This window comes from Pinus tabuliformis, chromosome 3_1 (genome assembly GCF_031772625.1).
Source record: "Pinus tabuliformis cultivar Carrire ecotype Pingquan chromosome 3_1, CPIR1, whole genome shotgun sequence".
Lineage (NCBI taxonomy): Eukaryota > Viridiplantae > Streptophyta > Pinopsida > Pinales > Pinaceae > Pinus > Pinus tabuliformis.
This window is the reverse complement of record NC_142301.1, coordinates 34,595,368-34,621,332: the sequence shown is the minus strand read 5'-3', so window position 1 is coordinate 34,621,332 and position 25,965 is coordinate 34,595,368. Positions and strand designations below refer to the sequence as shown.

General features: G+C 37.3%; 2 protein-coding genes across 3 annotated transcripts in view; one reads left to right on the top strand and one right to left on the bottom strand.

Annotated features, from left to right (window-relative positions):
• Positions 1–10,093: 10,093 nt before the first annotated feature.
• On the bottom strand, positions 10,094–10,720 carry LOC149185640 (uncharacterized). Its single transcript, XM_089409101.1, has one exon. The coding sequence runs from the start codon at positions 10,718–10,720 to the stop codon at positions 10,094–10,096; it is 627 nt and encodes a 208-aa protein (XP_089265227.1).
• A 5,423-nt stretch (positions 10,721–16,143) lies between these two features.
• Positions 16,144–25,965, top strand: part of LOC149185639 (aluminum-activated malate transporter 9-like) — a 66,142-nt gene continuing 56,320 nt past the window's right edge. The window contains exons 1-5 of one of the 2 annotated variants that reach the window (XM_089410749.1): positions 16,144–16,538; positions 16,735–16,824; positions 16,959–17,228; positions 17,401–17,537; positions 17,716–17,862. In XM_089410749.1, the coding sequence (XP_089266875.1) occupies positions 16,226–16,538; positions 16,735–16,824; positions 16,959–17,228; positions 17,401–17,537; positions 17,716–17,862 (957 nt within the window). In that variant the 5' untranslated portion in view covers positions 16,144–16,225. Of the gene's footprint in view, positions 16,539–16,734; positions 16,873–16,958; positions 17,229–17,400; positions 17,538–17,715; positions 17,863–25,965 lie in introns of both variants that reach the window. The other variant, XM_089410748.1, reaches the window with a different exon arrangement.

Here is a 25,965-nt window from a genome sequence, read left to right as displayed (position 1 = left end):
AAGACCATCATGACTAGAGAAGCTAAAAAACAAAGGAGTATGACTGGGATCATGAAAAGGACCTACAATAACTTTTCTGCTCCTGAAAATGAAATAGAATGTTCTATTTGTAACAACTTTGGTCATGAAGATTCTGAATGCAGGAGTAGGTTTTGGCAAACAACTTAGAAGGAGCAAGCTTCATTGAGTCCCAAAACATGGAGAAAGAAATAATCGCAACCAGCAAGATGTGGTATAGCCTTATATGCAGAAGGGCAGGAAAATTAGTGGTACATCAATAGTGGATGCTCGAAACATATGACAGGTGATAAAGAAAAACTTCAGTCATATAGTGCCTTAGAAAAGGAAAGGAAGGTCTCATTTGGAAATGACACCCCTGCACTCATAAAAGGTAAAGGTTTTGTTCTTTTGAAAGAAAAGGTCAAAGCTGGAAATGTTATGTATGTTGATGGCTTAAAGCATAATCTATTGAGTGTCAGTCAAATGTGTGATCAAGGAAATGAGGTAATATTTCTATTAAATGGATGTATTGTTCGTGAGCTTGATACAGGAGAAATAGTGATCAAAGGCATAATAACTCCAAATAACTTATACATACTCAAGGGAGGACAACAAAAATGCTATCTAAGCAAGAATGATGAACACTAGCTATGGCACAAAAGATTGGGGCATCTAAGCTTCTCTCAGATAAGGAAAGCATGCAAATATCAGGCGGTTCGTGATCTCCCTGACATCAGAATTCCAGACAATACAATATGCAAATCATGTCAGTTTGGTAAGCAAACTAGAACTAATTTCCCTGAGAAGGAAGGATCAGCTAGTAGGCCACTTGAACTTGTCCATACTAATGTATGTGTTCCATCTAGGAAAAGGTCACCTCGAGGAGAAGAATACTTCATATTTTTCATTGACGATTTTTCCAGGATGTGGTGGATAGGACTTGTGAAGCATAAAGACGAAGCTTTCGAAAAGTTCAAATCATTCAAAGCTTTAGTTGAAAATGAATCAGATCGCAGAATCAAATGCCTCAGGTCTGATCGAGGAGGGGAATTTACCTCGGATGAATTTTTTGATTTTTGTGAAGAACATGGAATAAGAAGGGAATTCTCTATAGCAAGGAACCCTCAGAAAAATGGAGTAGTGGAAAGGATGAACAGAACAGTTCAACAAATGGCTTGTGCTATGCTTGATGAGTCTGGAACTCCCGCAACCTTCTCGGGTGAAGTTGCATTTGCTGCAGTTACTATTCTCAACAAGAGAAACGTCCGGGTGAACAACACTCAAACTCCTCATGAACTTTTGTATGGTAAGACTCCTACGCTAAAATACTTCAAAATTTTTGGAAGCAAATGTTACATCAAAAGGATTGATGAAAACCTTGGCAAGTGTGAGCCTAGAGCAGATGAAGGCATTCTCCTTAGTTACTCTGCCCACATCAAAGGATATAAATGTTACAATAAAAGACTTGGAAAAATTGTTGAAAGTATTGATGTAGTGGTTGATGAAGAAGGAAACATTCCTAGGCAGGTAAAATCTGAAGATTTCGAAGATGATGAGGACTATCCTTCAACATCAAATCAGACTTATGATGAAGAAGAAACCCATGAGGCACTAGAAGAACAGATAAGGGTAGAAGAAAAGACTCCATCTAGGTACGTTCAGAAGAATCATCCAGAAACTCAAATTTTGGGGCAGAAAGAGGCAGGTGTACAAACAAGAAGAACTATCTTAGAAGCTTCAAGCTATTTAGCATTGCTTTCCTCCACTGAACCATGAAATGTAAGTGAAGCATGCAAAGATGAATGCTGGGTCAATGCCATAAATGAAGAACTTGAGCAGATTGAAAAGAATAACACTTTGGAGTTGGTTCCTAGACCAAATGATAAGAATATCATAGGGACAAAATGGATATTCAAAAACAAGTGAATGAAAATGGAGATGTTATTGGAATTATTGCTTGCCTCCTTTTTGGTGGTGCGTGGTTGATCGAGACCGCTTGCCCCAGGAATGATCCAAAGAAGGTACCGCAGGAAAGGAAAAAGGTAACGCACCAAACAACTCTGCTCCCCGTAAACCCATCGATGGCTGGAATCTGATCAATTTTCATTTTCATGCATCTGAAAAACCACTGCACATTATAGAATATATTTCCAGAATTCCGCTAATAAACTCAGTCATTTTCCCACTCATTGAAGGCCAAGCCAAGTGATTCATCTGGAAAACCTCATATATAATATAGTGAGTGAATTCCGCTAATGGAAGAAGGCATTTCCCTACTGGAATGTGAGCCATTTCTTAGGCCATACTTGTTTGTAAAGGGTATGCTCAACAAGAAGGTATAGAATTTGAAGAAACTTTTACACTAGTTGCTAGACTTGAAGCCATAAGAATGTTTCTTGCTCTTTCTAGCTTTCAGAAGTTCAAAGTATTTCAAATGGATGTGAAATCTACCTTTTTAAATGGAGACTTAGAAGAAGAAGTGTATATTGAGCAACCAGATGGATTCATCCTTGGAAATGATCCAAAACTTGTATGCAGACTTAAGAAGGCACTCTATGGTCTTAAACAGGCTCCAAGGGCTTGGTATTATCGTCTGGAAAAATACCTCCATCAACAAGGTTTTTCAAAAGGATCAGTAGATAGCAATCTATATATAAAAATTGATAATGATAAAGTGCTAATACTTGTTGTGTATGTTGATGATATCATCTTTGGTAGCAATGAAGAAGCCATGAGTCAAAAATTTTCCTTGGTGATGCAAAAAGAATTCGAAATGTCCTTGCATGGTGAGCTAACATATTTTCTTGGCTTACAAGTCCAACAAAATAAAGACAATATCTTTTTATCTCAAACCAAGTACCTCAAGCAGATCTTGAAGAAATATGGCATGGAAGATTCGAAACCAGTATGTACCCCTATGGTAACAGGATGCAGCCTCAGCGCAAATGATGAATCAACAACAATACATCAACCAACCTATAGATCCATGATTGGTAGTCTGCTCTATCTGATAGGTACCCGACCAGACATCATGCGTGCAGTGGGAATAGTTGGAATATTTCAGGCAAATCCAAAAGAAGCACATCTTTAGGCGGTTAAAAGGATCTTCAAATATCTTCAAGGAACACAAAACTATGGCTTATGGTATCCTAGAGATACAGATCTCACACTTCATGCATATACAGATGCAGATTGGGCAGGAAGTGTGGATGATAGAAAAGGCACTAGTGGTGGTGCATTCTTTATGGGTTCCAGATTAGTATCTTGGTTCAGCAAGAAACAAAGTTCTATTGCTTTATCTACAGCTGAAGTGGAATATGTGGCTGCTACATCTTGCTGCACACAACTCCTTTGGATGATGCAAACTTTGCAAGACTTTCAAATCACTTGTACTCCAGCTGTCTCCATTTTATGTGATAATACAAGTGCAATCTGTATTTCAAGGAATCCAGTCATGCATTCAAAGACCAAGCACATACCTATCAAATATCATTTTCTCCGGGAACAAGTGCTTGAACAAAAGGTCAAATTGGAGTATGTTCCCTCCAAGGAACAGGTTGCTGATATACTCACCAAACCACTACCCAAGGAGACATTTGAATACCTCAGGCAGAAGCTAGGAGTAGTTGATGCATCATCTTGTTGTTGAAACTTATATGTTTCAGAGAAAAGTGGTTGTACGCGAGTTCATGAGGATCATCCGCGTACATACGCCGGTTTCAGTGGATACAACCGTGTATATGTTGGTTTGAAGGAAATCAGTGGGCCAAACTCAGGATGAAAAGAGTCTGATATGGGTCTAACAGAGACTATCTGGCACAGGTTCAGCGGGAGCATATACTTCTAATAATGCATTGTTGGCATTATCTTAGAAGATGTTGGTTCAATTTCACAGTTGTTTTTGGTTTTTAGGTGGAACAGGTGTTGAGGAAGAACATGGTTGCTAGTCTGAATGATGATTGAAGGATGCTACTAATGATAGTTGTTGATGACTATCATACTCTTGTTGAAGATATTTTGTCTCCATGTCATGCATTTCTTTTCTTATCAAGGTCATGTAACGACCTATTTTGGTTTCCCCACTATGCTTGGGATGGATGATGTAATGTTCTTGTTTTATCATGTGTAAACTTTTGGTGTATCCCCACTTGATTGGGTGGATGAGTCAATATTGGTATATCCCCACTTGTTTGGGAGATGGATGTATGTATGAGTCCTTGTTGATAGGAAGGTCATTTATAATGTATAGAGTCATGTTCTTTTTTGTAGAACATCTTTTTGTAGACCTTGCCTATAGTCAGGGGGAGCATGGATAGCATAGGAAAGCAGAGATTTCAGCATGTATTCAGGGGGAGTAGAACCCTTTGCCCTTGATGTCAAAGGGGGAGAATGACTTTGAGTGACTTGGGGTTGCCATGAAGTCCAAAGGGGAAGATTGTTGGCATTATGACACAGGTTTGGCATTATGACACAGGTGTTGTCCTTGATGGCAACTCACTCAGATGGCAGATCACAATTCAGGCTCTCAAAATCAAAGAAAAAGAGATATACGCCATTTCCTCTTAAGCAAGCCGCGTATACACGCGGGATCATCGATCAAAAGGCGCGTATGCGTTTACACGCACTTTCATGCATGGAAAAGCGTGTACATGTGGGAAAACTCATTTTTAGTCCATGGTCCTTGTTATTTGGACCTATGGTTGTGGACCATGGTATTGCATTCGAAGTGTTGAACCCAGGTATTGGGTCCCAAGTATTGGTTCTAAGTGGTTTTGGACCGTGGTATTGAGTAAGGCCTAAGACTATAAAAGGGAAAGGAGATCATTAGGCAAAGGTATTCACTCAAGCATTGAATATCTGATGAAGAGCAAGATCTAGAATACTGGTCATTAGGTAATGGTGCATAGCTGGATCTGAATCAAGGAGGAACCTGAGCGCTAGAAGAAGGATAAGTTCTATTGATGGGTCAAGATCTTAAGGCTTGAATAGTAGTATCTTTGTGTGATTTTGATCTGTTATATTTGGCGCATGACTTGATCTATAAATCTGATAATCTGGGTATAACTGATGTTTGAATATTTGAAAAGGGAAAATTGTCTTTTATAGATCTGTACGCAGGTTCGGTGCAGCAAAGGCGCGTATACACGCTGGTTCAGTAATTCAAAGAAGTGTATACACTGGTTTGCATTAATACAGAAGCGTATGCACGTAGGTTCTTCATCTTGAAGTAGCGTACGTCTCATAAAATATGTTTTAGCTACTTCTGTTTATTGCTGCAGTATTCTAGGTTCAGGATTGGTGTCTGGTTACTGTTATTGTTTTCTGGGTACAACATTCAGAGAAGTGATTGTTTGATTCAGTTTTGGTTGGTGCAAGGAGATTGATTGATGCAGATAGACTTGATGTTTGATTGATGTTATTCATGGATCCAGTCTGAAAATTTATGAAACGTGGTCCTTGGAAGAAAAGAGAAGGTTGTAGCCTTCTATAGGTTAGCACCTACGTACTAGTACCTCAGCTAGTACAAGAGCTAAGGGGGTTGTAGCTCCCTTCCAGGAGAAGCTGGAGAATGAGAGAAGGTTGTAGCCTTCTGCAGGTAGAAGCCTGCGTACTGGTATAAGACTGCACCAGTACATAAACATTGTAAAAAGAAGTTTCTAATTAAAAGAAGATAGAGACAAATTGCAGCAGGTGGTTTTCACCCACATTGGGTTTCCACCTTATATCTTGTGTTCTTATGTGTGACTGCCTGTTCTGTTTCACTGTTCCTGGTTACTGTTTATATGGTTTGATGCACAGATTAATGATCAACATCTGAAGAATAATTTAAATTACAAGTCTGCTGGTTATATGTTGGTTTCCTTAACTGCAGTTGCGTACATACGTGGTTTTTACTAATTGAAGTAGCGTATACAAATCTGATTATGAAATGAAAAATAATTGACCTGATAATATTGATTCACCCCCCCCCCCCCTCTCAGTATTATTTCCAACAATTTTAGCAATGTTCATTTTTTTCTTGAAGTTAGTAAAGATAAAGAGATGTTTTTAATTTTCAAGATTGGAGTTGATCACCTCCTTATAATTTCTTAGTTTCCTTTCCCCCTCTAACTCTTTATCTCTCTCATATACACATCATAACAAATCTTACAAAATAGTTAGAAAAAAAAAGGAAAAGAAAAAATAAAGAACAACAAACTTATTTAAATTATAATACCTTTCTCAAAGAAACAATTACAAAATAATAATAAAAAATTTCAAAACAAAGTAACCCAAAACACAAAGGAAAAGACAACTTCCTATTTGGATTGGACTCTCTATACACATGTAAAATAGATTGATTCAAATGCTAAGTTGGATTTAAAATTTTAATATATATATATATATATATATATATATATATATATATATATATATATTTCTCATATGGTAAATTAGTCTAGATTTGTCTTAACTATGGGTCTACTAAGTAGTAGAGGGATCAATTTTCTTGAGTCTTTTTATTATAAAAGAAGTTTGTGCGTCAAGAGATTTGATCCTTCTAAACCCTTGATAAATCTAGAGTTAAGATAAAATATAATGATTTAGTTATTAACTATAATTATAATTATAATTATCAATATAATAATAATAATATATATATATATATATATATATATATATATATATATATTTTTTTTTTTATTTTTTATTTTTTTTTTATGCAATTTGATTGAGTACAAATGTTTTATTAATAATTTTAATTAATCAATTTATTTATTTTTAATTTAATTTTAATGTAATTTAACTTAATCACAATGTTTGATGATGATGATGGTTAACATCCACTGAGACCAAATTGGTCTATCAGACCTATAATTTTCTTAGTTTTTAATTATCTGGCTCCTCGTCTTTCTTGGCGAGAGTGGTGTTGTAGCTTTCTTTTTTTTCTCTACGGTCTTCCAACTTCCTTTATCTTGCATCTCCTTCATCTCTTCTGGTTCTTGGGACATCGGTGTTTTAGCTTCGCGATATATTGTGTTCATCCATTTGAAGTTAGTCGGAGAACAAGTTTGGTCTACGAGATCTGCTTTGCTGTTAAGTGAAGATTTATTTTGTGTGGTATTCGAATCCTCATCACTGTTGATGCTTGAGGGGTTGTTGAGTTCACTTTTTTGTTGTTGGGTGGGGCTTTCTCCCTGCTTGTCTTGAGAGTTGTTTCTTTTTTGCTCGATTTCTTGTGATTCAGAGTTTCTCTAGAGTATTATTCTTTGATGACAGTGTAGTGTTCTTTTTGTGCTCCTTCCCACCATGTAGATCTGTGATAGTTTTTTCTAGCAAAATTTTTCTCAGAGGCTTTTGAGCAATTTTTTGCTAGATGCCCTGTCTCAAAGCTTGACATTTCTAGACATTACAACATCTCTATTCTACTAAACTCGAAAACATCTTTAAACACAATAAAATATTTAAAAATGAAATCTGATCGAAACCTTAAATTCACAAATAACTAAAACATCTCAATATCCTAATCTTTTGCAATTTGAGCAATATACACTAAGCCGAAAAAACAAGTCCCGATAGACCTAGTAATATCATCCTATGTGGCCATATATATCTCACTAACAGAGTTGACTTGGAACAATTTGATAATCTCACTGGCTTATCTAGAAAAATTATACAAAGTAACCATTAATTTTTTTTAGTAAAGTGTCTATGTGACTGTCCATTTAATCAACAATTGATTATAGAGTGATCGATAGCATACGTGGCAAATCAAAGAGAAGGAAAATAATCACGGTTTGAGGATTGACTGTACCGTATCTTATATGTCAAGTACTTCGAACATATCGACAAACTAATCTTCGAGAGCCCCTCTTGACTATGACATTTCTTTTCCTCTCTATTATACATGTTAAAGGAAAAAAACAATCGGTTTATTAGCAATTTCAATAGATTTCATATCATGGAAATGGGTTTTAGTAAAAACTTTTCTGACTTATTGAATTCTTTTATTTAATTAATAATTATTATTCAATTTTAATGATTTTTAATATTTTTTTAATTGTAAATATAAAAATTAATTTAAACATCATAAATTAATAAAATTATTTATTTTCTTATTTTAATATAAAATAATAAATATTCAAAATATAATATACCAATTATTACACAAACTTGAAATTTACTAAACAACACAATCAAATCAAAACTAATCATTAAACCTATCACTGACACACCATATATAAATATTACAACCAATAATCATCCCATCAGTAACCACTTTAAAACTAATCACTAAACCTATTATTAAACTTGATCACTAAACAACACATATTTTTATATTACAACCAATAATCATCCAATCAGTAACCACTTTAGAGTTTTATATTACATATTTGGTTCCTCTAACCCAAGTTTACTTTAACACTATATGAGTGCAATGAAGAAATATAATCCCACTAACCTACATGTAAATAATAATATTAGATTATATTATATTAATTTTAAACTGAATAATAATTATTAACAATGTTGTTTTTGAGTTTGTGATAGCCGTGACGACTTCAACTTTCTTGTGATTTGATCAATCACGCCTACCATCTTGTCCCCATCTCAGTGTTCTCCGGCTGCAGCTGATGTAAGTGGAACATTTCAACTTCAATATATATATCTGATGGATGTGAATCCGACTTTTACAACAATAAAAATAATATTCTACACAAATCATTAATATATTTATATTGGTAATATTTATAATTTATAAATTAACATTAAAAAATAAATTTATTTTAATAAAATTTTTAATCTTTTTATAATAAATTGAAAACTATATATAAAAATAATAAATTGTATAAAGGAAATTTTATTTTATATATTTTTAATATTTATATATATATATATATATATAATATTTTTATTATTCTAATTATATTATAAATAACTTATTCTTTTTATTTGAACTATCTATTATATAATTTATATTCATAAAACTAAAATAATATAATTATTATATAAATCCTATAAACTTATAATTTATTTTTTTAATACATTACGCTTATTAATTATACCTAATACAATTTTTAATATCACTAATATTATATATATATATATATATAGATATATATATATATAGATATAGATATATAACTGTATTATATAGTTTGAATGGGTTTACAAGTTTTTAATATCCATCATATATACATATATATCCCACTAAATAATAATAGTGTTATATAGTTTGAATGGGTTTACATAATTAGATAAGTTTCTTGTGTAAACAATAAAGTCTTATATATTAATTTAATGTATAATTTAACAATAATTTTATATTAAAAAGGTCTTTGTTCTATAAGTTAAATTTTTTTATGTACTTATTTAATGTTTTAATTAATAATAACAATTACTTTCATTTAATAACCATTCAAATTAATAAAATTAAAATTATATTATTAAATAATTAATAAAATAAAATAAATTTTTAAGGTCCTATGCTTTGATTTTCAAAGCTAATTGTAAACATAATTTTAATTCCAAATCTAATCTATTATTATTATTATTCAAATAAATTTAACATAGAGAATGGCAAGTTTCAATGTTAATGGAGGAATGATAAACCTATTTATAAAATGCTACCACCACCAATGAAATCATACTCAAATTTATATACATATTAAAATAGCTAATTTATGTGTGTATTATGATAACTTTCTAACTTCATTGTTAGCTACTATCTTCAACTTCTCTCCTTAAAAATTTCAACCAATAAAACTAAATCCCAATAAACCAACTAAACTATACCACATACATTTAAATTATATATATATAATTTTTTTTTTTTTCAGAGAGAAAAGCAGCATGAATTTATATTAAGAGAATATAAAGGTCTGATACATAAAATGGCCGTCTCATCCTGTAGATAAAAACAGATAGGTCTGATACTAAAAAGTTTTGAGCTCTTACAAAAATAATTGTCCAGATATCTAACAGATATATCATGATAAGTCAATATTTAAAAACCATCCAAAAAAAAGAGAGGAAGATCCATGTGAAAAAGGATCCACATAAACCATAGTGGAAACGATGAGAGAAATATAGACAAAACCATGACTAGAGGTTAACCAGCAGGTTCGAGCAAAGCAGATATATGGACCAGAACAGTGGCAATGGGCGCCTTGGACTCCTGAAAGATGCGAGCATTCCTCCATTTCCACAGAAACCAGCATGTAAGGATGAATAACGATCGCCATGCTAGGCGTTGTTCACTCCACCATTTGAAGCCCTCCTGTACAAATGAGAAAGCCTGGTGAGGAAAACCATGAGATAAAGAGAGATCATACCAGATTTGGGACGATGCAGCACACTGAAAGAACATGTGAGCATTTGATTCGGACGCCTGACAACACATGGGACATCTTCCCGGACCCATCCATCCCTTCCTTTGAAGAACCTCCCATGTGAGGTTCCTGTTGGTAAAGATCAACCATGAAAATAAAATCGTCTTGAGTGGACAGGACGCTTTCCAGAATTTGAAAGGAAAGATGGGTGCGGGAAGCAGAGAAAGGTTAGTAGAAACAGCAGCATATAGATCCTTGACGCGAACAGGCTGAGTGGAATTCCGCATAGACCATACCAGCTCATCTTTTGTACCTGTTTGTTTGATACCTTTACCTGCAAGATTATTAACAGCAGAACACCAAATGGGACGAAGAGAAAGAGGCAGACATAGATCATCTCCGTCCATCCATATTGGAGAAGATGAGGACCAAGATTTTATCAATTTATTCCAAGTAAAGAGACCTTTTGAGTGCAAGAAGAAAATCAGTTCGGGAGTGAGCAGTGATTCCAGTCCATGCACAGTTGGATCAATACCAAAATAGATGCTAGAGCCAGTAGAGATTTGCCATCTTAAGAATCCCAAGAAGAAAACCTGAACCTTTCTGAAACTTTGCCAGATGGCTGACCCCCTTTTTGTACCCAGAGTATTCCTCCTGTGCCAATATACCAAGCTCCTTCCTATCAGATATTTTTGGTTGATAATGTTACTCCACTTGCCCTCACCGAAGATACATCTATAGAGGGATTTGCAAAGGAGGGCCTTGCCAAAGGACCTCATATGTAAAAGTCCCCACCCACCACCTTCTTCGGTCTTGAGATGGAGTCCATCTTAAGTAAGTGGATCTTGGAATGATAAGATCTTCCTCCCCATAGAAAATTAGCAGCTAAAGAGACCATTTTGCTAATAATAGAGGCGGGAAGAAAATAAAGATGTGCCCAATAAACCGCAAGATGGGATAGGACGGTCTGTACCAGGATAAATCTGCCTCCCAGAGATAGGAATCGCATCTCCCATCTTGAAATTTTATTATAGAAACGATCAATCAGCCATAACCAGTCCTGTTTGCGGTTCCCTTTTGCTTTGAGAAAGAAACCCAAATATTTAAAGCCTTCCTTTATTGATGCCAGATTAATACCAAACAACGCGGCAATCCATTGAGCTAACTCCTGATTAGAGTCATTGTGATACAACATGGATTTGATCCTGTTTATGACCAAGCCCGAAGCTGATTGAAACTTTTGAAAGATCTCGTTGAGACAGAGCCAACTTGATTTGCATAGCATGGCGAAGATAAGAATGTCATCGACAAACAGGTTATGAGAAAGGTATATATTCTTGCAAATCTTGATCGGCATGCATCGTTGATCAGCCACTGCTTTATTGATCTGGGTGCTGAGAGTATTCATGACAAGAATAAAGAGGAGAGGGGAGAGAGGACAGCCCTGGCGCAGTCCTCTCTCCGCCTGAAAGAAAGATGAAGGGATACCGTTGATAATAACTGAGTATTTAACATTTTCAACACATGCCATCACCCAGTTTATTCCCTGAGACCTCAAACCGATTTTGGCCAGTAGGATTCTAAGGAACCCCCAATCGACACAGTCGTACGCCTTTTCCAGGTCTATCTTTAGAATAGCCGCATCAATGTTTTTTGATAAAACTGAAAATAAGCATTCTTGTGTCGTGGCGACTGCGTCGAGAATGTTCCTGTCTTTTAAAAATGCATGCTGGTCCCTGGATATGAAGGAGTTGAGAACAGGTTTCATTCTCTCCGCTATAATTTTAGAGATGATTTTGAAAAGAATGTTGCATAATGCAATAGGTCTGAAATCCGATAACGATTCAGAATGATCATTTTTGGGGATAAGAGCTAAGAAGGTAGCAGTGAGAGCGCTATTTATATTCCCAGATATACGTGTAGCATCCACCATCCCCAACATATCCTCTTTAAACATATCATAGAAGTGAGAAAAGAACTCAATCGGACAGCCATCTGGCCCAGGACTTTTGTCCTTTTTGAATTTCTTGATAGCACCATGTAGTTCCTCTTCCGTAATAGGCTTGAAAAACTCTGCATTTGCATCTTCATCAAACATAATAGGCACCAGGTCAACCTCCCAGAAAATGTCATTTATCTTGTTCCGTCGCCGCTGGTATTGTTTCTGGAAGAATCTTGTGGCCTCCACCGATATGTCATGCTGTGAGTAAAGGAAACCCCCATTACCATCATCAATCTTCCAGATCTAATTTTTACACCTCCTTGCATTTGAAAAATTATGAAAAAACTTTGAGTTTCGGTCACCGTCCTTGAGCCAGGTCGCTCTGCTTTTGAGCCTCCAGGATGCTTCTTCCTTTAGTAGCAACGCTTGTTTCTTTTTTTCCAAGATTCTGATAAGATTTTTTTGATCAAAAGACAAGCAATCGAAATCTACTGAGGCTGAGAAGATACCTAACTCCTTTTTTATGTCAATCAGCTCCTGTTTATCCTTCTTCCTCTGTTTGATTTGCCAATCCTTGGCCACCTCCCTTAAAGATTGGATCTTTTCTCGGAAAGTGGAGAAAGAAGCCATCTCAGATTGCTTTAAATCCTCCCACTTTTTTGTTATGACCTCGTTGAAGGATTTATCAGTCAAATAAATTCTATTAAATTTAAAGGAATAGCCCAGCCTACATTCAATATCCTTCCATTCAAGAAAGATGGGTCTGTGATCCGATGTATAATCATTACCTGTACTAGCAACAGGCATTCCCCATTGAGCGATAATACTGGCATTGATGATGAAACGATCGAGTCTTTTAGCAATGAAAGCCAGACCTGATCTATTGTTATCCCATGTTGGAGACATTTTGACAGGAATAACATCAACCAGATTCCTGTTTAGAAATTCTTGACGAAGTCTATCGGCCATAAAATCATTCTTCCTGCAATTGCCCCAACATTCATCAGAATTTAGAGTGACGTTAAGATCACCTGCAATCAATAATGATTCAATGTCTAGGATTTCTGAGGCAAACAAAATATCCCAGAAGGAGGATCTGTTCCTATAGGGCGCATAAATGTTCAAAATGTTTAGAATCTTAGGCCGACCTCTGATAGAAGCTGAGATAAGGATGCCTGCACAACATTTAAATGCTTTAGCTTTAACCCATGTCGGGTCCCACAAGACTACCAGACCGCCAGACATACCATCAGCTTCGGAAGCAACCATATGCCAAGACGGAAACATTCTTCTGAAAAAGGCTAATGAAACCTTGCTTGAGTGCATTGTTTCCTGAATGAAGATAATATGGGAGTGAGCCGAAACAAAAATCTCTTTTAGCGCCAAAAATTTTGGGAGGGCGCCCAATCCCCTGATATTCAAAGAAGTCAGGAATGTCATTTTGAAGACTGACCAGCCATACATGCTCTAAGCGGCTGGGAGTCAGCAGAATCTAAGATTGGAACTTCAACTAGGGAAAGGTTTGTGATACCAAGATCGGAAACAATTGTTCTGCCCTTGAAGTGACGACTTCCTCCTCTCTGCTTTTTTCGAACGGTGATATTTTTTGTGGAGTTGGGGCTGATAGAAGGAAAAGAGGGCTTATGAATGGTTAAAGGTTCAAGAACCGATGGATTCCTCTGGAGGAGAAGGTCAATATCACTATCAGATTTATTCACCGGAGATTCCGTCGGGGAATTAAAAGGAGTAGGAGATGGCATAGGCTCCTTACCTCTAGACAGACCTGTGGGAGGGGTAACAGAAGAGGGTGTCGAAGAGTTTATCAGAATGGGGTGAGAACCCACCACAAAATCCCCTTTATTCATGGGAGGAGGAGAGGGCACCGTATTCTCTTCTAGAGGCTCGGGGATAAGAGGACATTCAAAATCCGATGAGAGCGGAACATCGGGCTGATCATGAGAGTTGAGTTGAGAATAGCGAGAGGCCTTGACCTGTGAAGGTGCGTGATTGTCGAGGTTACCTGCATCTTCAGAAGGAGAATCAGCACCGGAGATTCTACCCCTATAGAGAGAGCGCCGCTTTGGCTTGCGATTAAAACGGAGACTGCAATTTTTGATGAGGTGTCCTGTTCGATGACAGAGGGAGCATCGAAAGGGGATGCCCCAAAAGTCAAGTCTTTGACATATTTTGGCGCCCTCCCATGTTATCTCAATATGATCCGGATAACCACCTTTGTAAGGTTTTTCAATCAAAATCCAAGCAATCCTTTTATCCTTCTCACCTCTGACCCAGGGGTCAACATAAATAAATTTACCAACTGAGTTACCAATCTCCGTGAGGGTTTCAACCGACCATAATTCCAGCGGAAGATTGGGAAGCTTTACCCAAATCATACAATTCGATGGCGTGTTTTTAAGAGGGTCGAAGCCCATGAACCACCGAGATAATGACAAGAAACTCCTGCCAAACACCCAAGGTCTATTAAGGATAATTTCAAGATCCGATGCTTTTAGGAAGTGAAAGGAGAACCAATCTTTCATCAGCCGAGATATGACTGGAGTGTATCCAATCAGAGGAGTCCATTTTGTAGATAGCCATGTTCTCATTTCTTCCTCGGTCATCTCCGGGAAATGCCATTTCCCGATCAGTGCAAGCTTTTGAAGGCTATCAATGCGTTCGGACAATGTAGCACTCGTGACAGAGACAACCTTTGGCGGAGGGATCGTTTTGACCGGGTTCCAGGATTTGTTAAAGTGCTCAGCCTTTTCATGCGCTTTACCAAATTTAGAAGAGTCTGGATCCATTTTGTCCGAATCTGGCATTGGTCGAGGAGGGAGAGAATAGGCCTGAAAGTGAGAAGGAAGCATCTCGTCCACCGTGGCATGCCAACTGGAGTCTTGGTTGGCAAATTCACGTGCATTTTCAGCCTCGATAGCAGCTCTGAAAAGAGCTTGCGTGGTAGGAGAGTCACTGTCAACCGACATCCTAGAAACAAATGGAATGCTCAGAAGGTGCTGGAAAGGAAGTACAGCACAGAGGCGATTTGAAATCGTAGCCTAAAGGGGACGTTCTGCAATTGAACCTGGATCAAAAGATCACTAGAAAGGGAAATCTATAGAAAAAAGTACAACGAGAAGACTTCCCCTAGATTATGTCAGATAACAACTGACAGAGCTAGATATGGAATTAAAGATACCACAGGGAAAAGGTGTCGAAACCTCAAAAAGGAAGCTTCAAGGACTAGGAAGATTAAGTTCGAGGGTCAACTAGCATGCTGAGGAATGACAGAGAAGGACAAAACCCCACCGTCAAAATGTCAAATAGCATGGGGGAGAGAAACTTCTGAGCAAAAGATGATGGATGTTCTCTTGTAAGGCCGACTCAGAACGGACAGAGGACTTTATGAATCCGCTGGGACACCGGAGACTTCACCATTTCACTTTAAATTACATACAATGGTCTCTCATTTATATATATGTATAACCTGTATATGAATTTGGATCAATGTACACCTCATCATTTTACTTTAAATTATATACCATACAAAACATTTAAATAATATCCTCTGATAAAAAAAATTGCACTTGAAAAATTTAAATCCTTAATTAAAATAAATATATACTAATTTAATAATTTATCCTTAATTTTATATTACTAAATATATTCACTCTATTTAAATTTAAAATACTATGATCATATATATAAAACTTATATAACGTGCTTCCTCGTCTATATGAATTTGGATCTATATACACCTCGTCATTTGACTTTAAATTACGTACAATTGTCTCACACATATATAGTGCTTTCGAATTATTTAATAATTTATCCTTAATTTTGTATTGACGAATATATTCACTGTACCGCTCATACTAACATGCCATTTTTAAATCACCATTTGGCCTATCGTCAACGACGCTCAGCTTCCAACCAAAGGGGTCTCTCTGTTCTTTTGCATATCCACAAATTCATGGCTTTACAGGGAGACTCTGCCTACTTGGGCACTAATAGGGAGCCCCTTTTAGCTACAAATCCAGAGGAAAAGGACTCAACCAGAGGTTCTTGCACCAGCGGCTGGATCGACCGACTGAAGAATAGATTTAGAGATTGGGGTTTCTCTGCCTGCGAATTAGCGAAACGCAATGCTCGCAACGGTATATTCTCAGTGAAGATGGGGATGACTCTCGCACTTGTCTCCTTGCTTATGTTCACGAATTTCTCAGATTCCCAGGGGATCAGCTGGGCAATGTTCACGGTGGTTGTTGTCTTTGAATTCACCGTCGGTATGGCTTCTTGATTAAACTATTATTCAGAATGGCATATAGTTATTTCAGGTGGAAAGCAATGGACATCTTTAGGTAGATTTGCAGATTAAGATAAAGAAAATGACTCTCTCTTTCAAAATATTTTGGAAAACTGCAATCGACTTCCATGAGCAGTTTCAAAACAGTAAAATCTTATACAATTCTATGTTGACAGGTGCAACACTGAGAAAGGGTTTCAATCGAGGTTTGGGAACACTTGCACCGGCTGGTTTAGCTCTTGCTGTCGCAGCCTTGGCTTCCCATGGTGGGAAATTAAAGGATTCCATCTTCATAATCAGCATATTTATCACTGGTCGGTTATCTGATCGATTGGCTAATTAGAAGGTACTACATGTTTTCTATATTGTAACTCTTTTTCTTTCAACATATTGGTTGCAGGTTCGCTTGCTACATTTGCAAAACTGTATCCAACGCTGCAGTCTTATGAGTATTGTTTCACGGTAGTGCTGTTGACTTATTGTTATATCCTGGACTCTGGCACTAAGACCGGAGAATTTCTTAGCACAGCAGAGACCCGGATTCTCCTTATTGGCATTGGCGCTGCCATAACTTTGGGTGTAAACGCGTGCATATACCCCATCTGGGCAGGAGAGGACCTCCATAAATTGATTGTCAAAAATTTCATGAATTTGGCGGACTCCATCGAAGGTATATACTCTCATAATTTATTATAGGTTTGGTGAATCTGATGGAAAAGAACTAAGTCAATTAATTGGGTTATCGTTTAATGATCTGATTTTAAAATAATCCAAAATCTGCGTTCTGATATAAAAATGTCCTAATTATTTTATCCCGGAACATTGTTGATGTTGCAATACAGAGTGTGTGAACGATTATTTGTCTGTACAAGAACTCAAACGATTCTCTTCAGAAGTCATGACTTGGCAAGCAGCTCAAGATCCATTTTTCCAGGGTTATAGTTCGGCTCTTCTCTCAGCTACTTCGGAAGAAACATTGGTATGTTTTTCAATTTGTTAAAACCATATAAGTTGCTGAACTAAATTAAAAATATTTGAAACAGAACTTTATTTTATCAAATATAGTGTAACATATTATATTTCAGAACAACTGTAGACAACATATTTTTTTTATATAAGCAAGTTTAATCCTAAGATCCTAAGAATTGGGTGTGCAGGAAGGATTTGCACGGTGGGAGCCTCCTCACGGGTGTTACAAAATGATGAAGTATCCTTGGATGGAATTCCTTAAAGTTGGCGGTGCCCTGAGGCACTCTGCGTCGGTGGCCTTAACATTGCATGGATGCACACTGTCAGAGATACAGGTACCGCTTATAATTACGCATTCAATAACATTGGTATGTTATTAAATAATATCAGGAATGCAACCAGAATAGGTTAGAGTTTCGAACCGCAAAAAAAGTTGCGCTGGTGCAATGATGTTATTTCCTTTGCGTGTGAAAGAAGTGATACTGTCTATATAAAAATATCACACGTTACATGATGTGCTGGCTTGATATATAATATAATCTATTAGTCATAAAGAATTGAGATATTTGACTTATTGAGATATTTGCTCCATAATTAGAAGTTGGAGCATCTGAAAACTGCTCCATAATTAGAGGTTGGAGCATATGCAAACTTTATTTGTGATGTAGGACAGTTATCCATATATGTTAAATACGTATTCATCACGAAATAAAACACTTCTATTCTTGCTGTAATGATATAGTTTAGAATAGTAAAAGACTTCTATTCTTGTTGTAAGGGAGTTGTTTTTAGTGCGATTTTTTGGACTTTCTGGTGTTCGAATTGGGTGGAAAAACTTGATGTGAAATCTTGATTTGCGTTATTTAAACTAGTTTTTTGACTGTATATATGGATTCAGCACCCTCTAAAACCTCTAGGACACTTAGATTGCACAAGATTACCCATCAAACTTGTGATTTCAATAAATTCCTGGGGGGTTTTAGAGAAATTTGACAGGAAAACCCACCGTAAAAGCTTCCAAAAAGTCGCACTAAAGACAACTCCATAATATAGTTTAGAATAATAGGGGGAGAGATATCGTAATAATAGTAAAAATTGAAGCATTTTGACAACTTTATTGTGATTATTTTATTATTATTATTATTATTTATTTATTTAAGATTTGAGAAAAAATAGCCAGACTTTTTATTTCATTTATAATTTGTTTCTATATATTATGTTTATTATATAAGTGGTGTAGTATTTGTTGTTTCATTTTTTTTTTCTTTTATTTTATATTTTAATGATATAAAAAGTTTTTCAATATCTGTTCATTATATAAGTGGTGTAATATTTGTTGTTTTAGTTTCTTTTATCTTATTTTATATTTTGAGTTCAATTGTAAGTAAACATTGCATAACCATGTTTTTTAGAGACTTGTGAGAGTATACTCTAAGTTAAAAAATGATATTATGTTGGAAATATTTCCCAAAAGTCTATATGTATTTCTTAAATATTTGTATGGTCTCCCCAATATCTTAAGGAGGAAAGTGATGTTCCTTAACCTACGACTATTGATGATGGTTGTGTTTCCACACTTGGAGATGGATAGAAAGAAAGGATAACCAAACAACTCGAAATAGATTGACCAAATAGGTACTTCCATCGAGGGAAAGAAGACATCCGCCATTACATATAAGTGGAAGGATCCAATCAACCATTGTGAACACTGTATTATCAATGATCACACCAAAGAAGTGTTGGAAACCACATCCATATTTGAATCTAAAGAACTACATAGAGGTCAATAAGTACATTTTAGCCACAAATTCAAAAGACTAGGTGGAGAGCAACTCAAGTGTATATGAAAAGGTTGATTTCATGAAGGAGATGAACTTATGTTAAAATTGGAAACTAGGGAAAAACTTCATGTGGGTCATCTTATTCATGGCTGATAATATTTTTATTAGATTCCTCTCATCGAGAGGTGTAGGATTGATATAAAGATCATCCGATTCTGATAAGTATTCATGGAGATATGAATTTATTTTGATTATGGAATTATTATCAAGCCAACCCATAGCTCATGTAGGCTAAGAAGCCCAACAATCGAATCTATTCAAACACCAACATTGTGTATAAATATAAGAGGACTTTTCCTCCTTTTGACTCACTCATCTCATCACATCTCTCTCTCTCTACTGCGCAGAAAAGGGTCTCTCCCTCACACATGTGAAGCCGGAAGCTGCTGAAACTGAAGCTGCAACTGCAGAAGTAAAGATTGACCTATGTGGACTAGAAGATCTCCTCATCTAAACTGCGTTGTAGGTTCATCTGAACCTCCTCTGAAAGCCACAACTTTTGGTGGTGGAATCAAGTCAATCCGACGGACGGTTTGCAAGATATCGACTGCCTTAGTTTGAAGTCGGAAGCTGCTGAAACTGAAGCTGCAACTACATAAGTAAAGTTTGACCTACGTGGACTAGAAGATCTCCTCATCTGAACTGCGCTGTAGGTTCATGTGAACCTCCTCTGGAAGCCGCAACTTTTGGTGGTGGAATCAAGTCGATTCGACGGTCGGTTTGTGAGATATCATCTGCCCTAGTTTGATGATGAAGTCGCTAATGCTGATACTGCTGATCTAGGGTTTGCTACTACTGATATGAATCAGATTTATTGTATTATTTATCTCTGCTGAATTATTGAAGATAAAAGAAGATTTGATCAAAGGGTTTCCCCACACATTGTGGGGTTTGTCCCTGGCTAGCCGCCACATCTTGTGTCTCTTGCCTTGGCTTGTTTTTTGTCGATCGTTTAATGTTCTATCTGCACTTTAATTTATGTACATATGATTGCTAATCTATGGAATATAATAAAGAAAAGAAGTAAACTGTTATAAGCATAGAATACACAATAATTTAACAACTTAAGTAGCCTCCCTCCCAAGGAAAAAAATATATGAATAAACTCTTCCATATTAATATTCAAGTCAAGAATCCCCAGTTGGGATGTTGGATAAAGAGCTAACGATATGGGGGGAGAGGCCCACCACCCCACTGCCTCTCCTTGTATTTAAAAGGGTGGTGGCAAGGCCATCCCACCCCATCAAACCACACATGCCAACTAACCTTTGATATACAACATTACGATGATAGAATCATGTTGGCGGAAAAATAGTGGAAGGGTTGAGACCCTGGGTTCAGCACAGGGGCCAACAAAAGCTTTGTTTTAGTCTAGCACAACGCTAGAATTTTCACCTTATTTAGGACGAATAAGGCGTCTCACTCGAGGTGTGCCATGACCTTATTTAGTTAAGGGTTGGAATCCGGTATCAAAAAGAATCACATGGAAGATATCAATGATAGTAAACCCAGAACTATACCATTTAGGAATCCAATCGCAACATATCAAGCACCTAAAGAGAAAGAATAACATACAAGTGCAAACATATTAAAGTTTTAAAAAGCCAAATAAACCCACACACACAATACTTGTGTATCCCTGTAATCTCTTCTTCTATTAACTCTTGCAACAGTACAACATTACATCAGGCTCAAAAGCCTCATAGGCAGAACAAGAAACTAAAATGATAGAGCAATACACAACCAAGATAACAAAAACTAGTGCGTGCTCGAACGACTCTGCAACAACACTTCAATATCCTTTTTTTCTCTCCTTTGTATTTCCCCTCGACCTTCTTTATATCCCTGCGCTTTCTTGGAATGCCACTTCTCCCTCGACTGCTCCACCTTTTTCCTCTTGTGGCTACTTCTACTGCTCGGCTGTCAGCATTCCTTTCCACGTCACTGTGGCTGCCTAAGTCCTGACTTCTCTGGCCATTCTTCCGCAAATGCTGATCTTTGACGGATCCCTTCGTCTTATCCAATTGTATCCTCCACAACTTCCCAACGATTATCTTTTGCAAAATATGGTCAACCTTCCAACGTGTCACATTGGTTCCCGAAACGAAGGACCCAATAGGTCTCGACCATAGTCCATTGACTTGTCCCCAAGTGAATCCTTTGTCAGTGCTATTGGTGCTACTAATGTTACTGGTGCTCCTCCCTACGTTACTTTCCCTTGGCTGGTTGCTTCTCCTTGGTTGGTTCCTTCAAACGAAGGACCCAACTCAGGGATGGATTCGATGCATGCATTTCTGAATTGTGTTTATGCGTTGAGAGTTGTCTGCCATGTTCTTGTGAGGGTGTCCTCTTGAGAAAGGAACTACATCATGAGTTCAACAGTAGGATGGGTTAGATGTGTCATTAGTAGAGTATTCCACCACGTGTCAAATTCCTTGCTGATTTGTTGCAGTGTTTCCAAATGAGCCTATGTTGGTGGTGAAGATCTCGAAGTATCTGCTTGGCCTTGGCTGATTCATCTTTGATGTGATGGATTTGGGTTTCGAGGTCGTCCACTTGTGCCAGAAGTTCCTTTTGCTAGATCTTGTCTCAGATACCCATGGCTTGATTAAATAAATGATTAGCGAGGTGGTGCAGAGGGTAAACAAGTTGATTCTTCCTTGTGAGACAACCAAACCAGTGATGAACTTGTTCCAAAAGGCCTTGAGCTCCTTCCGCAACGTTGATGATCAAGGCTTTTAGGCCAATCACTTCTGCTAATTTCTACTCAATTTAACCTGCATAACGAGTGGCAGGATCTGGTAATTCCCTTTGAGTGGCAACAAGACTTCTCTTAAGCTCTTGATTTGTCAAGGCAAGGTTAGCGCAGGGTGATTTGATGTGATCACAATATTCAACAAGGGTACAGGTGGAGAAATCTTCCGGGGCGTCTATCACGATATCTGCGACCAAGGGCCATAATACTTAGGATTTTTCAAGAACCTGGTCAAGTTAACCCTGAAGATTCTACTTCTTATGGAGGAGATGGTCGCATTTTGCTACAAGGGAGAGGATTTGCTACTGCTGTTGTTTGTGTTCGGTAGCCAATACGATATGCAACTCCTCTGTTTGACGTGAAACCGGGTAAATGAAAGTAAATAATTTGGCTCAGGACCAACCTTGGAGATCATCGGGACCCATTGTCGAAGGATCAAGAAACCGAATATGTAATGGCTATCCACTGGAAATTGATTTCTCATATTACCCCTAGGGAGATGTCGCTCTCTGTGAGGGTTCAATTGTCTCTGGATCAATGTGAACCGTGGGGGAGCACGGTGGTGATGACGGGATGGGATTAACTAGTAAGGGTACTATGTAGAATGTGGTTGGGTTGTGAAGGGGAGGGGAAGTAAACTGCCCAGTGACTGTGAGTGGACCTGATCTGATCAATAAAGACAACATAGACATTTGAACGCTCTTTGTGGTAGCAATTTGGGTTGTAAGCGCCCCATTTGTATTTTCAACATTTGATTGGATAATGAAGTTGACCCCCATTTCCATTTCTATACTAAGAATAGTTCCAGATGGCAGGATGTCAAAGATGGTGGCAGAAGTGGAGAATGTGTGAGGTAATGGATTCCGCAACTGTGGTGATGTTGTGGAAGTGGAAGGTAGATTTTACTCGATGATGGGTGTAGGGGTGTGCGAATGGGGTTCCTCATCTATGAGATCAACAACTAGGGTGGAGGTGGTATTAGTATTCTTCTTGGGCCAGAACGGTGGCTTGGGGGTAATAGGGCGAGGATTCAGAATTGCAGGTTTGGACTAAGAGTGGAGCACAATTACAGGAATCGAAGCAATAAGAGTGCTATAAGTCAAAGCAAGAGGCAGTCTTGGACTGTGAAATTCTGAAAAGGTGGGGAATGGACTTACTGAGGCACTGAGATTCACCATAGTTTCTTGTTTCTTGTAAGGATTGCATCTGTGTCTCCAGCTTCTTGATGAATGGGTTCAATGTCTCCTCGACCATCTGCTTCCTTGATGCCGCAGGGGTTTCTCTCGGTAGTGGTTGGGGCACCATTCCTCCAAACAAGTATATATGCCTCCCCTCCCGAACTTCTCCCACAATCCCCACCTAGGAAGAGACTTCGATATGTAAAGATTCTTCATTTAACATAAACTTTTAGGCCCGCATCTAAAATGTGTAGGGATGGACACACTTCAGCCACATTTAAGTGCTGCCATAGTTGATGCCGAACCAAATACCCTATGAGTAGTCATCAAGTAGTGACTTTGGGATTCTTTATGTGGCCTTGGTGACTTCCAACATCTTCTTATATCATCCGAAAAGGAGGCATCATTGATTTATTTGCTACTGGGGTCCCCATAGGTCTGCCGTGGTACATACCTGAGAGCAAGTGGTTGGTCTTCAGTAATGAGTGCCATCTCTTGGCCCTCTGGTGGGAACCATTTCCACATGGCCAATGTGACAACAAGATATCCATAAATGAAGTGAGTAGCCCTTTTATACACATCTTCACAAGCACAAAAGATTCTTGTAGTAGAAAGCTACACAAATTCAATTGTGTGCCCTGCACATAAGCTTTCGTGACTAAGATGGTGTCTAATGTGCATTCACCTTGCAAAAACTGTTACATGAGCTTCCCAATAATTCTACAACAGGAAAACTTGATGTTAGACTTATTCATTGGCTCTATAAGAGCACCCTTGCCTCCTTGCTGGGTACCATACCTGTTATAATAATTATCATCAGTTGTTTTCTTTCCTCTCTTAGACACAGTTTGGAAGGCAGTTGATATGGAAACAAATATCCTTGTGAGCTTATGAATGTCAACATCGTGGATGGGGTATTCCTTATATAGCCATAATGATCCTCCATGCATCCTGCTGATGAGGAATTTTATGCACTGCATTGCTGCTCCTTGAGTGCCAAATATTGGAAGACTTCTTAAATTTAGTAGTGTCTACCTCTGTATTCCCCTCAAGTGCTCTGTAACTTTTATTGAATGGATTTATTCGGATTTGATTATAGGTTTTGTGTAGACCTCCTGCTTGAGTGCTGGAAACTGGAATGAATCCGAGAGGCCATAAAGACCCTCTTTCTTCATAATTCTTGAATCTGGTTCAACTTCTGGGAAAAAAATTACAATCTTCATCATTGCTGCAGAGCAAGGTTGATACACAAAGAACACGGGGGGCTTGAACTTGGGATGGGAATAGGGAAAGTGAGATACAGACTCTAGACTTGGAAATTCAACCACCTCGGCTTTTGGTTATGAGAAACTTATCATTTCCATGCAAATTAAATAGAAAAACCCGAATCGACGTTTTTTATTAGACCACTTAACTAATTAATATGGTAACTTTCCCCACTTGGTCTCAATTGTGGTAGCAATAAAGACGACTAAGCCAACCCTGACTTAGATGACGCAAAATTGTAATAGGAGGGTGGAGTTGATGGGTAATTATGGTGCTATTATGGAAAACTTCTAGAAGTTGATGATGGATCATGCCAGGGGTATTACGGGAAAGATTTAGCCCAAATTTGAATTGACACAGGGAATTATTACTTAATTATTACAGATACAACTACTGACACATGTGACTCCTTGACCACAAGAAGCTACGGTGGGGTGAGAATACTTCTGCAACTAAAAGATCTAACGAAAGTTTATTGTTGAACGAATTTGACTAGAACAATTGACTAACTAGATTAACTGACACAACTGATATACTACAAAGAATTGACTGACTCTACCTAAATCTACCTACGATCCCCATTTCATATAATCAATAAATTTGGTGCAGAATTGTTCAAGCCATGGAAAGGTTTAAGGTGTGCACCATTCACCGATCCCAACAGTAAGACACCATCCACTTTCAATCTTGACAACTCCCGATTCCTTCAATTCAACAACAATGAAGGGTCCCAACCAATGAATTTGCAGCTTTCCAGGTGTTATCTCTAGCCCTAATATGCTTCTCCAAAGATTGCAATAGTGTAGTGTTCATCAAAGAAAAATGGAATAATCACTCTCAAGGAAATTCATAAGGAATAACCTCTTTCGGTAGATAATCCTTATCGCAACATGTAGTGAAAATAGAGGGTTCAAAATTTTGGAAAGAAACTTTGTATCGTTTTGTGAAGGAAATGTTCTAGTTCTTTCAACATGTATGTTTCACAAAATATTAATGCAATATCTATGGTGATTCATTCATGTTGGGATTTCATTATGTCTCTTCTACTTAGTATTTTCATAAATGTTTCATGTTAAGAAGCTACTAGATGTGTTTCCTCTTAAATACAGATTCATTTAAATCAAAATATTGATGAAGAATGCTTGTATTGATTGTGGAAGTCATATCTTTAAATGCGCTCCATGTGTCTTAGCATCCACCATTATTTCTTGGCTGTCATTTCTCTCTAAATCCATATATGTGTAGAATACTTGATCTCTCAAGCTCTATATGATGGATTTCGTCTTTTATTTCTTCTGCTATCGCATCTACATCTAAGAAAATGAGTTGTAAGTCCTCGAATGATATTGGCTACATTAATGGATAATTTATATCACTGTGCATCTCTTGTGTATAAAT

Bases quoted from the DNA above. Each gene is read 5' to 3' on its own strand.
- LOC149185640 (XM_089409101.1), bottom strand. From the start codon at position 10,720: ATGGACGGAGATGATCTATGTCTGCCTCTTTCTCTTCGTCCCATTTGG.